The following is a 12,598-nucleotide window of genomic DNA, read 5'->3' as shown; positions in this document are numbered from 1 at the left end:
CTAAACATAACATTATCACACACGTTGTTTTACACTCAGTGCAAACAGTAATATATACTACAGCATGCAAAAAAAAAAAAAAAAAAAAAACAAGTTAAATAAAGAAAAGTTATGTGCTACTTTTACAAAAGGTAAAACATAATCTGAAAATAGACATTGCCAAAAAAGGATACTATACGTGGCCAGTTGATAAATACCTAGAATATCAGAATCGACTGCAGACAGTAGATTCTTTTCCTATTTTAGCACAGTCAGTTTAAAACTAGATTAAAGACCCCATCTTTTTAACCTACAATACGCATAACACACTAGCACCATATCTATAATTTAAAGTCAAGTGCCTTCTATGACACTACTGACGCAGACTTCTGTGAGCTGTTTTTAATAGATGAATCAAATGTTTATTATTGTCAAATTTTAGAGTTATTGAACTGAATTGAATCAACATTGAACTGAAATTGAGCTGAATAATGACATATTCATTCATTTAACTTTTTTTTTAGTTGAACTTTGCACAGTTATTGATCTAACCTAAATCAAACACAGTGTTGAGTTGGACAGGAGCTGAATAATGACACTGCTTTGTTTTTGGTGATGATTTACAGTGGTGTCTTTGGTTTATTGTTGGAGCTGCTTTATTGTTGGATTTTGTTTAAAGTTTGATTATGTTTCATATTTGATTATGTTTTTTCATTGTTTAAAATTGTGCAGCTGCTTTTAACCAGACTTGATATGACATTCACACATACCTTACACTGATCCTTCCCTGAAGCACTGTGATATGCAGAGTGGATTGATAATTCTTTAATGCAGAAAAAAAAAAAAAAAATCCTTTACAAATAAGATCCACACATCACATAGATTATGGCAGCTGTTTATCAAAATGTCAAATAATAGTTTTATTAATGCAAATGGGCTCCAGAAAAAAAAATGGTGAAAGAAAGAAAGAAAGAAAGAAAGAAAGAAAGAAACTTAATATATTCAATAGTAACTAAATTCAAAAACAACTTACGATATATTGCCTCTCCAATCTTGTAATCCTAATTGAGATGAAAAAAAAAAAGTAAAACAATGTTGACATAACTTCATCACACAACAGGGATTCACTTATCTAGTGATTCTAAAGGGGTCAACGTCAACTTATTATTAGTTTTTGTTGTGAAAGACCATTTTGAGAAAAAAGCTGGGAATATTTTGCAATACTGTAATATATGTTTGGCAGTGTAATCTAAAATTCAAAAAAATAGAACAATATGTCTTAAGTTGATGCAAACTGATTGACATTACAAGTGTCAATCTAGAGATGATGACCTTTACTGTATTTATACAGTAAAATAGAGATATTTAAAACAACAGTGTGTGTGTGTTAGCTAATAATATTAATATGCCCACAAACCTCAAGCTGATTGTCTGAATCACAGTGATGCTCTGACTCTACAAAGCAGAAAAATATAATAATATCCTCTACTCAAATATGATCTGATTTAGAAATTCAAATATACACACACACATTTATGAAATCACATAATGGTTTTGAAAGAATAATAATGTGAAATAAATGTAAATCAATTTTTTTATTTTAATCTATTTTAAATTTGTATTTTAGATTAATCTATTTTTTTTGTATTTTTTTTTAATATTTTTTTTTTTCCTGTGATGCATAGCTGAACTTTAAGCAGCCATTACTCCAGTCTTCAGTGTCACATGACCCTTCAGAAATCATTCTAATACACTAATTTAGTGCTTAACAAACATTTCTTCTTATCAATGTAATATATATATATATATATATATATATATTATATATATATATATATATATATATATATATATAATATATATATATATATATATAATTAATATTGTGCAACATAATATTTTTGTTGAATCCCAGATTATTTTTTTCTATTCTTTGATGAACAGAAAGTTCAAAAGAACAACATTTATTTAAAATACAAATCTTTTGTAATACTATAAATATATTTACTGTCACTTTGGATCAGTTTAATGCATAATAAAAGTAAACATCTCACTGACACCAAACTTCTGAACAGGGGTGTATTCCAGAAAGCAAGGTTAACCGTCACATATATCCTAAACTCTCGGTTGATTAACCCAGACCTTGCTTACTTGAGGTATGGTTCCAAAAACGACTTCAGTCAACTCAGAGTATGTTCACGGATAACACACAAGACGAATCACCATGGAAACCGACGCTAAGAAAAAGTGCTTCTTCTTCTTTTGTTCAGTGGTAATTTACATACTAACTGCATATCGCTACCTAATTGATGACGGTGCAATCATTTTAATTTTTTAATCACTGAGAATAAGAATTATATTGTTTGTTTGATGCTAATTATATAATATAATTAAGAAATATCACATATGTATTTTTTTATAGAAATACATTATAATAAATGCAGATCCACAATGTGTGAGATGACAATAAAAAATAATAAATATATTAGAATAAAATAAACTTTACCTTGTTATAATAATATTTTATAATTAATATATATATGTGTGTGTGTGTGTGTGTGTGTGTGAGACCCTGCCTGTGAAAACCCAGCTAAAGTATTTTTTTTTTTTTGTGATTTACTGTTTTTTACGTAAAATCATCCTTCATAAAGATGTAAAGAACATTCTGTGAAAATAACCTTTATATCTTTAATATTGACTATATTAATATTAATATCAATATTAATATTGAGTAAGGCCATGTCAAAAATTGAAATCATAGTGAAATTAATGGTTAATGGAGCAGGTTAATGGAGCAGGTTATGTTCAGGGAATCAGTTGCTATGGCTACTTGCATACCCTGAGAGTTACCTCCGTTTTTGGAACCAAGAGATGAGTTTATGCACTTTACCCTTAAACATACCTGGGTATGGTCACATAACCTGCTTCCTGGAATATACCCCCCAGTAGTGTATTTTTATAAGTATGACAAAGTGTTTTAAGACAACTTACTGTTGCTTGTTTCTCCCATGTTGTGATTCTGATTGGGGGAAAAAATTATTTACTTCAGCTCCTCTGAACATACATAACACAAGGATTTATTTACACTGATTCCTTACAATGAAAATATATAAATAAACATAAATCACAACACAAAGCTTACTAAATTTCTTGCAACATTGACATTTATTTATTTAGCAGATAATTTTCCTGTTGCTAGCCTTATTTTAAAAAGAAAATGCTATTGAGATCTTTGATAGATTTCCAAATATCTAGATTATTTTATATGTTAGCCATATTTTTGTGTGTGTGACATTAAATAATTAAACTTGTAAATGTTGTTCATGCTTGACTTCTGGAACACAATCCAACAGTCCATACATAAATGCTTTTTGATTATCAGGACTGGTTTTGCCAGTTTAGTCTTGGTTCCTGTATTCAACCACATCATCTCAGTAAGCTTTTCATATCCACAGTTCCCAAAAAGCTTTGTTTAATAATTTGCGTATTTTTCTTATTTTGAATTAACATTGTTAGTATCCTGTTGAGGCTACTTGCAACTGTACTGTATTGTCTCCACCTGAGTCTTGTTTACCAGTTAACATACTTCTAAACAGATGTATGCCTCAATTGGCAAGAATTGTAGTTATAATTAGTTTGAGCCTTGTTTCTTGTTTCAAGACCAGTGGTATACCAGTTTCATGTCCTATGAGTCTAGCTTTATGTTCTTTATCATTTAACAAAATTTTGTATAAAATGGAATGTACATAATACCTCTATATTTTCTTGTATATTGTGTTATACTGTGCTATATGTTCATAAAAAGAATGATAGGTGCTGTCTTACCACTGTAAAGAAGCTCTGGTCCTTGAAAATAGCAGAGACTGCATATGTCAACAAAGAAAATTGTTAATTGGACAGACACTGCTATTTATTGAACTCTAATTTATCAGTTACTGTAGGTATGTTTGGAACTGCAGACTACCATTCCATTACTTATATTAATTCTACGCTGGTCTTAAAGGGATAGTTCACCCAAAAATGAAAATGTGATGTTTATCTGCTTACCCCCAGGGCATCCAAGATATAGGTGAATTTGTTTCTTCAGTAGAAGACAAATGAAGATTTTTAGTTTCAGCCGTTGCAGTCTCTCAGTCGTACAATGCTTGGCAATGGTAACAGAATCTATGAGAGAAAAAAAACATGCACAGAAAAATCCAAATTAAACCCTGCGGCTCGTGACGATACATTGATGTGTAAAGACACAAAACGATCAGTCTGTTAAAGAAACTGAACAGTATTTATATAGTTTTTTTTTTTTTTTTTTACCTCTGATTCACGCAATGTCCGAACTGTTAGAACTCTTGTGAAAGCGCTTCACAGCAGCCTGCATCATCTTCTTCTTGTTGCATTATGGTGGATCACAGACTTATAAGTGCATTTTCAGACTTTGCGTGAACCAGAGGTAAAAAAAACCCCGATATGAATACTGTTCTGTTTCTTGCATAGACCAATCGTTTTGTGTCTTTACAGCTGCAGGGTTTAATTTGGATTTTTCTGTGCATGTTTTTTTTTTCTTCTCTCTCATAGATTCTGTTACCATTGCCAAGCATTGTACGACTGAGAGACTGCAACGCCTGAAGCTAAAAGTCATAATTTGTGTTCTACTGAAGAAACAAAGTCACCTACATCTTGGATGCCCTGGGGGTAAGCAGATAAACATCACATTTTCATTTTTGGGTGAACTGTGAGTTTATGGAATGTTTGAACCCAACTTAATATTACTACCTAGTGTACATCTAGCTGGCGCAACCAGAGCATCAGTGGAATGAGTGAACTGCTTACCTTCTTCTGCTACATCTACTGTTATCTGCTGTGTTTCATTTCTACTGACGACTCTGCACATGTAAACTCCCAGATCTGATTCTCTGAAGTCTGCCACTCTTAAAGAGACCATTCCCTCTCGACAGGTCATAATGAACAGACTCGCTCTGCCCTCATAGCCAACACTCTGTGTCATCTCTCGGTTCTTATAGGCACAAATACAAGACATCTCACCAAACCAAGTAATCTCCATGTCAACAGCACTGAGTGCAGGAGACAAGTGGCATGACACAGTGAGAGTAGATCCCGCATTAATCTTAACTCTTTCACCTCTTTCAGGAATAACCAGCTGAAAGTCATCTGTGAGGGAAAAAGGCACATGGGCAAGATTCAAATATCACCTGTGCTGTATTTTGTTTTAAAAAGTCTTATTCCTACAATTCAGTCTATGAAGTACGTAGTGTTCATTTTGTTAACGAAAACTATAATGAAAAATGTTCGTTGACAAGCTTTTTTCCCATGACAAAGACGAGACGAGCTTTACCAAAAACCTCTTTTATTATTTTTGTCAAAAAAGGAGACCAAATGTTATTGAGGACTGCTGTACACTCATGTGTGCGTTCATGTGTGCGGTTGTCAAATATCAAGAATTTAAAGCACCGAATCAGAGCTTCGCTGTTACAAGGATGCATTTTTCAATTTTTATCGATTTGTGCTTAATGGTGAAAGTGCAATACCTGAAATTTAGAAGTAAATTTCTTAAATGGCAACAATCATTACAAATATAATTTTGAGAAAAAATCATTTTTATCAGTCAAACCATTATACAGCATGACAAAGATTTCATTGACTAAAATCTGACTAAAATGCTCATAAATATGGTTGACTTAACCTTGACTAAACAAAACAGGACAAGGTTGACTAAATAAATATGTTAACTAAAATGTACATTTGAGTAAGACTAAATTACAAATGGCTGCCAAAATTAATACTGTTGTAGGACTACGGTTAATTAATAATAATCTCATTTCTAAAATGTCAGTTTTTCATTGACTAAAAACAAGACTAAAATGCTTCAGGTTTTCTTAGGCTAAAACTAGACTGAAATGTTGAGACTTATAGTCGACTAAAACTTGACTAAAACAGGATAAGGTTGGCTAAATATGATAAAAACTAACATGGACATTTAACACAAAACTAAGACTAAAATTGAAAACAGCTGACAAAGTTAACACTAGAAGTACGTTTGATCATGATTTTTGTGGTTGAACTCTTGTTCCTCTATCTATAAAGGCAGTGGCCATCTCGAAATTATAACAATGTCCCCGCTTAAGTACCTAACTTTCAAAATGTCAAATTGATGTAGTCAGACAACTCATTAGGAGCTTAAACAAGAAGTTTTACACAATTACACATACGTCTTACACATTAAAGGCTAGAAGCCTAGTAATATAAAATACAGAAATATATGAAGATTCAGACACCAAAAGATAGAACCCAAATTTATGCAATACAATAATAACCTTTTTTTTTTTAAACCAAACTCAATCTCTAATTGTGCTGAAACAGCACTCACACCACACACCAAACACACCCCACCTTAGGGTTTGATTAACAACTAAAAATAATGAGAGTAATAGTTCAGAATTAATTGAAGAGAACTTACTGCTAATTCTTGCTGCCATGCTTCTTTTCTAAAACAGGAAGAAAACACATCCAGTGAGAGAGAAGACTGATTTCAGTCTCACACAAACAGCTGACTTAACTACAGGGGGAAAAAACAGTCTTATGCAAGCCAAAACTAGTTTTTCTGCTTACATATGTGAAAACCATGTGGGGGAGTTATGATAAAAAAGCTAAAGATTTCCACTACATTATACACAAGATAAAGGAAGGAATATATTAAAAAATATATATTTTGCTTTTTCACTTGATTTTATTTTTGATATCCCAAAATCAAAATGCTTGCAAAAACACTAAACACTTTGAATTTCAGTCTCTCTCTCTATCTCTCACAATAGTGAGATCTGGGTGAAAATATTTTTGGAAATGAATAAGCATTTCCAAATGGGCCAAACTGGTTCTCACAACAATGGTATGTGTTATTTAGGTTTACTGTAGATATGAACTGTAAAGCTTCTCTTTAGAGAATACAATACTGAATATTGTTAAAAACTTACTTTTTAACCATTGGCAAAGTACATTCTTTTCATACGCAGGTGTACATACAGCCCCGCATGGTGTCCTCCTGGATGTGGGGCCCCTGGACTTTAGCTGCTGTGACCTTATGGAATAGTGGAGTGTCTATACTATAGATTGCACAATTTAGAATCTTAGGAGAAGCAGTCTGTCATTTGGGTATTGTTAGCTTACTGTAACATGAATATTCACTATTCAGACACTATGCTCATTTGGTGTACAGCTTTTTGTATAGGACTAGGCAAGTAAGCATATGTAAAATAGTTTAATAATTTGGAACTACATGCATGCATTTTTAGTAATTAAAGAAAAAAATTAAATATATGCTTAAAATATTTTGTTCTTTTGGCTCGTGTCATCACCATCAGGGCTTGGCAGGGCTTGGCATTTACTAATGCAGGCACGTGTTGGCAACTTAGCAATTCTGTTGCTAAATTTAACAACTTTTCAGACTACCCTAGCAACTTTTTCTTCCCAAAGCACTCAGAACAAGTTCAGCAATTTATAAAAATGTATTTGACAACTTTTGATAAGTGACTCAGACAATAAAAAAGCGCTAATTTTCCATCCAAATTACACAAAAAGAGGTAACCATGATGCAGTACACACATCATGTGAATTGAGTTAGCTGCTATTTGTAGTCGTTCAATTTAATAATAATAATAATAATAATTTAATAATTGTTCATTTATGATACACTTTGTGAGTAGCTTGTACTTGCGATTGTTGATCAGTTAGTACGCTGTAAGAAAAATGGAAAAGATACTTGTAATTTTTCAGGACATTATCCATTATCCATTGTAACCGTGTAACCCAAAATCACAATGCGTAATTTAAAATGCAGGTAAAAAACCAATACAGAAAATTATTTCATGTTATTAACATACTGTAGCAAATTTCCCTATTTTTACAGACATTTCTTAGAGTGTAGCATACTAACTAACTACTAATACACTGCTTAAAGCATAATTGTTGAGAATGTGTAGTATTATAGTTTACTAGCTATTAAAAAAAACTTAAATTGTAATCATTCAAAAATGTGTAGGTGTTCAATAATTCAATGTATTTAAAAATACAGTTAATTATATTTTAATATTATATTATGCATATTGTTTCACAAACAAATCTAAATTAACTTATATAAAATACAAACCCGATTCCAAAAAAGTTGGGACACTGTACAAATTGTAAATAAAAACAGAAAACAGAATGCAATGGTGTGGAAGTTTCAAATTTCAATATTTTATTCAGAATACAACATAGATGACATATCAAATGTTTAAACTGAGAAAATGTATCATTTTAAGGGAAAAATGTTGATTTTAAATTTCATGGCATCAACATATCGCAAAAAAGTTGGGACAAGGCCATGTTTACCTCTGTGTGGCATCCGCTCTTCTTTTTATAACAGTCTGCAAACGTCTGGGGACTGAGGAGACAAGTTGCTCAAGTTTAGGAATAGGAATGTTGTCCCATTCTTGTCTAATACAGGCTTCTAGTTGCTCAACTGTCTTAGCTTTTTCTTTGTCCCGTCTTCCTCTTTATGATGCACCAAATGTTTTCTATGGGTGAAAGATCTGGACTGCAGGCTGGCCATTTCAGTACCCGGATCCTCCTTCAACGCAGCCACGATGTTGTAATTGATGCAGTATGTGGTCTGGCATTGTCATGTTGGAAAATGCAAAGTCTTCCCTGAAAGAGACGACGTCTGGATGGGAGCATATGTTGTTCTAGAACTTGGATATACCTTTTAGCATTGATGATGCCTTTCCAGATGTGTAAGCTGCCCATGCCACACGCACTCGTGCAACCCCATACCATCAGAGACGCAGGCTTCTGAACTGAATGCTGATAACAACTTGGGTTGTCCTTGTCCTCTTTAGTCCGGATGACATGGTGTCCCAGTTTTCCAAAAAGAACTTCAAATTTTGATTCATCTGACCACAGAACAGTTTTCCACTTTGCCACAGTCTATTTTAAATGAGCCTTGGCCCAGAGAAAACGCCTGCGCTTCTGGATCACGTTCAGATATAACTTTTCCGGCCTCTTATTGCTACCTGTCCCAACTGTTTTGGAATGTGTAGCTCTCATGAAATCCAAAATGAGCCAGTATTTGGCATGACATTTCGAAATGTCTCACTTTCAACATTTGATATGTTATCTATATTCTATAGTAAATAAAATATAAGTTTATATAAATTATTCCATTCCTTTTTTACTCACAATTTGTACATTGTACCAACATTTTGGAATCGGGTTTGTATATATTTTTGCTGAGACTTGATGTTGTGACACAATTTTGACACTGTACAGACTGATCTGTCACTTCATGTGCCTCTGGGATGTGAGAGTGTGTATCGGCATGGCTCTAAATGTGCTTGTGATTTGTTTTCCTCAGGTGGTGCCTGTTGCGGTGGAACTGTCATCCTGCTTCATTGACGATGTTATACGATCTTGGCTCATCTCATTTTGAAACAATGAGACCTGGTTGCTACCTTCTGTCTGTTTCAATTTGCACAGTATTTCCTGCATGTAGTTGTGGAAGGGCTTTTTGCTCCCACATTGTAATGAGACGCTTGCTTCTTTTGCAGGGTTTGGAGTGCCTGATAAACACCTTTGGGAGTAGTTGGTTGCAGGACTTTACTGGACTCTGGTAAGGTGCTCCTCATAACTCTTCCTATCATACCCTGAGCTGGTGAGTAGGATGTACTAGTGATAGTAGTATTTCTCAGTGAGAGGAGAGTAAGGTGATGATCCACCCCTGATTGTTCTGCTTTTTTTTCCTGGACTGGAACTGTTGGCACGTTGGACACATCTCAACCATCTGTTCTATGTGTTGGTCATTCCAGGCCAATACAGAATTTTTCTGGCATGTGCTTTTGTGTGCTGCATTTCTTGGTGTGAGACATGTAGTTTCTGCAAAATGTAGTTTCAGTGTGGCTAACAGGCTAAAACTGATGAATTGAGGGATCCTGTCTTTTGTGTTTTCACAAGTAACTGGAGTTGTACAGTCTCTTGCAGTAGGCCTCTTGCAGTAGCATCTGTAAGCTGCTTCAGCATTTCTTCACTGAAAGTCTCTGTTGCTTCAAGTGTATATATGACTCTTTCATTACTGAGATCATCTGTACTTGTGTGTCGGCCTTCAGCAACGGCACGTGACAGTGTATCAGCAATTAACATGTCCTTACCAGGCGTGTATTACCACATGGCCCATGAAATGTGCATTGTTCACCTTGAACTGGATCTTGTTGGGGTTGAATTTCACATTGTGTTTTTTTTTTGCTCTCTCCATAATTTTAGCAACAATGACATCATGTTCTTGTTCTGTGGCAGCTGCGACAACCACTTGCCAGTAGCCGTCGTTTTCATCAAAGATGGGGAAAGTTTTCTTTCCAGCAAGCTTGCACAATCTTCAGTTGTCGGAATAGAGAAGTGTTGACAAAGAAAATTTTAATTTAGGTCACAAAGATCAAGGCATACTCAAGTTCAAGTTCAGTGTGGACATACAGTGTAACGAAATGTCATGCCCCACAGGACCACGGTGCTACATAAATACAGACATACAACAATGAAGTAAAACAGTATAAACCTATACACAACCTACTGACAGATTTTGACTATAAATATTCTATATATAAATGTTTACCTATACATAAGCTAAAAAATAAAAATACAAACTATACAAATGCTACACAAACACTGTACCTATACACAACTAACCTACTAACAGATTTTGAATATAAATATACTATAAACAAATGATTACTTATACACAGACTGAAAAAGAAAAATATATAGACTATACGAATGCTTCACATAGTACTGTACATGCGCAAAGAGAAACATCGTAAGTCAGGCAGCTGACTGGGGAACAGTGCAAGATGATTTGTAGTGCACGAACAGTGCAAGATGATTTGTAGTGCACGAGTATGTAAACGCATATTTGAGTCTTTGTGGGATTATGTACACATAGCAATCTGTGTGAAATGTGTCTAGTGCGCATAGAGGAGAATTGCACAAAATAGATTTGCATTGCACAACAAAAAGAATGTTTCAGACAGGTTTTTCTGTGATGTGGTAAGGTTGGGGTGTGTGTGGGGGGGGGGGTGGAGGAGGTGAGATGGTCCATGTTTCAGGAGGTATGGGGTTTGTGTGGGGTGATTTGAGTTCAGGACTTTCACAGCCTAGGGGGAAAAAAAGCTGTTGAGCAGTCTGGCGGAGCAGGCTCTGATGCTCCAGTATCGTCTTCCTGATGGTAGGATCTGGAAGAGACTGTGGGAGGGATGGGTGGGGTCCTTCACGATACTGTTGGCTTTGCTAGAGCATCGTGTAAGAAAAATTTTCAAGGATGGAGGGGAGTGGGGCACCGATGATCTTTGCAGCTGTGTTCCCTGTCCGCTGGAGGGTCTTGCGGTCTACTGCATTACAGTTCCCGTACCAGACAGTGATGCAGCTGGTCAGCATGCTCTCTATGGATCCTCTGTAGAATGTGGTGAGGATGGGTGGAGGGAGACTTGTTCTTTTCAGCCAACGGAGAAAGTGAAGGCACTGTTGTGCCTTTTTGGAGAGTGACATGGTGTTGGTGGTCCAGGTGAGATGCCACACCATTCAGCCAGCTGTGCTTACTTCCTCTCTGTAGTGCATTTCATCACTGTTACTGATGAGACCTACCAATGTTGTGTTATCTGCAAACTTGATGATGTGGTTGGAGCTGAACTTGGCAGTGCAGTCTTGGGTCAGCAACGTGAAGAGCAGTGGGCTGAGCACACAGCCTTGTGGAGCACCTGTGCTCAGTGTGGTAGTGCTCGAGGTGTTGACTGACTGAGGTCTTCCAGTTAGAAAGTCCAGGATCCAATTACAGAGGGAATTGTTAAGGCCCAGCAGGTTTAGTTTCTTAATGAGCTGTTGTGGGATTAAGTGAAAGTGACGTGACATACAGCCAAGTATGGTGACCCATACTCAGAATTTGTGCTATGCATTTAACCCATCCAAGTGCACACACACAGCAGTGCACACACACACACACACACTGTGAACACACACTCGGAGCAGTGGGCAGCCATTTATGCTGCGGTGCCCGGGGAGCAGTTAGGGGTTCTGTGCCTTGCTCAAGGGTACCTCAGTCGTGGTATTGCCGGCCCAAGACTCGAACCAACAACCTTCGGGTTAGGAGTCAAACTCCCTAACTACTAGACCATCACTAGGCCACGACTTTCCACCATTATTGTGTTGAATGCTGAGCTGAAGTCAATGAACAGCATTCTGACATTGGAGTCTTTATTTTCTAGATGGGTAAGAGCCAGGTGGAGGGTGGAGGAAATTGCATCATCTGTAGAGCGGTTTGGACTGTATGCAAACTGGAGCGGATCAAGTGTGTTGGGGAGGCTGGTTTTGATGTTGTGCATGACTAATATCTCAAAGCACTTCATCATGATTGGAGTCAGTGCTATGGGGATTTAGTGTAAATTTTAGTGTAGCTCCGTGTACAATCTGACTCCAATTTTAAGTGATCACTAAGTTTAGACAATGTTTCTAATTAAAAACAGATCACAAAGGTCAATAATGTATTAATTTATTTATTTGATTATTCCAGACTCACTATACTTCCAATTATCTG

The 12,598-nt window shown here is 35.6% G+C and overlaps 1 protein-coding gene across 1 annotated transcript; it reads right to left on the bottom strand.

Moving 5' to 3' along the window:
* Positions 1-680: 680 nt before the first annotated feature.
* LOC109102456 (butyrophilin-like protein 8) lies at positions 681-6,555 on the bottom strand. The gene is made up of 7 exons (XM_042757379.1): positions 6,449-6,555; positions 4,804-5,142; positions 3,805-3,842; positions 2,971-2,998; positions 1,397-1,434; positions 1,013-1,040; positions 681-802 (listed from the first exon to the last, which is right to left on the bottom strand). The coding sequence occupies exons 1-7, from the start codon at positions 6,465-6,467 to the stop codon at positions 681-683; spliced, it is 612 nt and encodes a 203-aa protein (XP_042613313.1). The 5' UTR covers positions 6,468-6,555.
* Between the last annotated feature and the right edge of the window lie 6,043 nt (positions 6,556-12,598).

This window comes from Cyprinus carpio, chromosome A5 (genome assembly GCF_018340385.1).
Source record: "Cyprinus carpio isolate SPL01 chromosome A5, ASM1834038v1, whole genome shotgun sequence".
Classification (NCBI taxonomy): Eukaryota; Metazoa; Chordata; class Actinopteri; order Cypriniformes; family Cyprinidae; genus Cyprinus; species Cyprinus carpio.
Note: the sequence above shows the minus strand (reverse complement) of the source record. Positions and strands in the feature narration are given on the sequence as shown.

Bases quoted from the DNA above. Each gene is read 5' to 3' on its own strand.
- LOC109102456 (XM_042757379.1), bottom strand. The intron at 2,999-3,804 runs GTAAGACAGCAC...TCCCCCAATCAG, and splicing joins ACCAGAGCTTCTTTACAGTG to AATCACAACATGGGAGAAAC. The intron at 1,435-2,970 runs GTAAGTTGTCTT...TCTGCTTTGTAG, and splicing joins CATGGGAGAAACAAGCAACA to AGTCAGAGCATCACTGTGAT.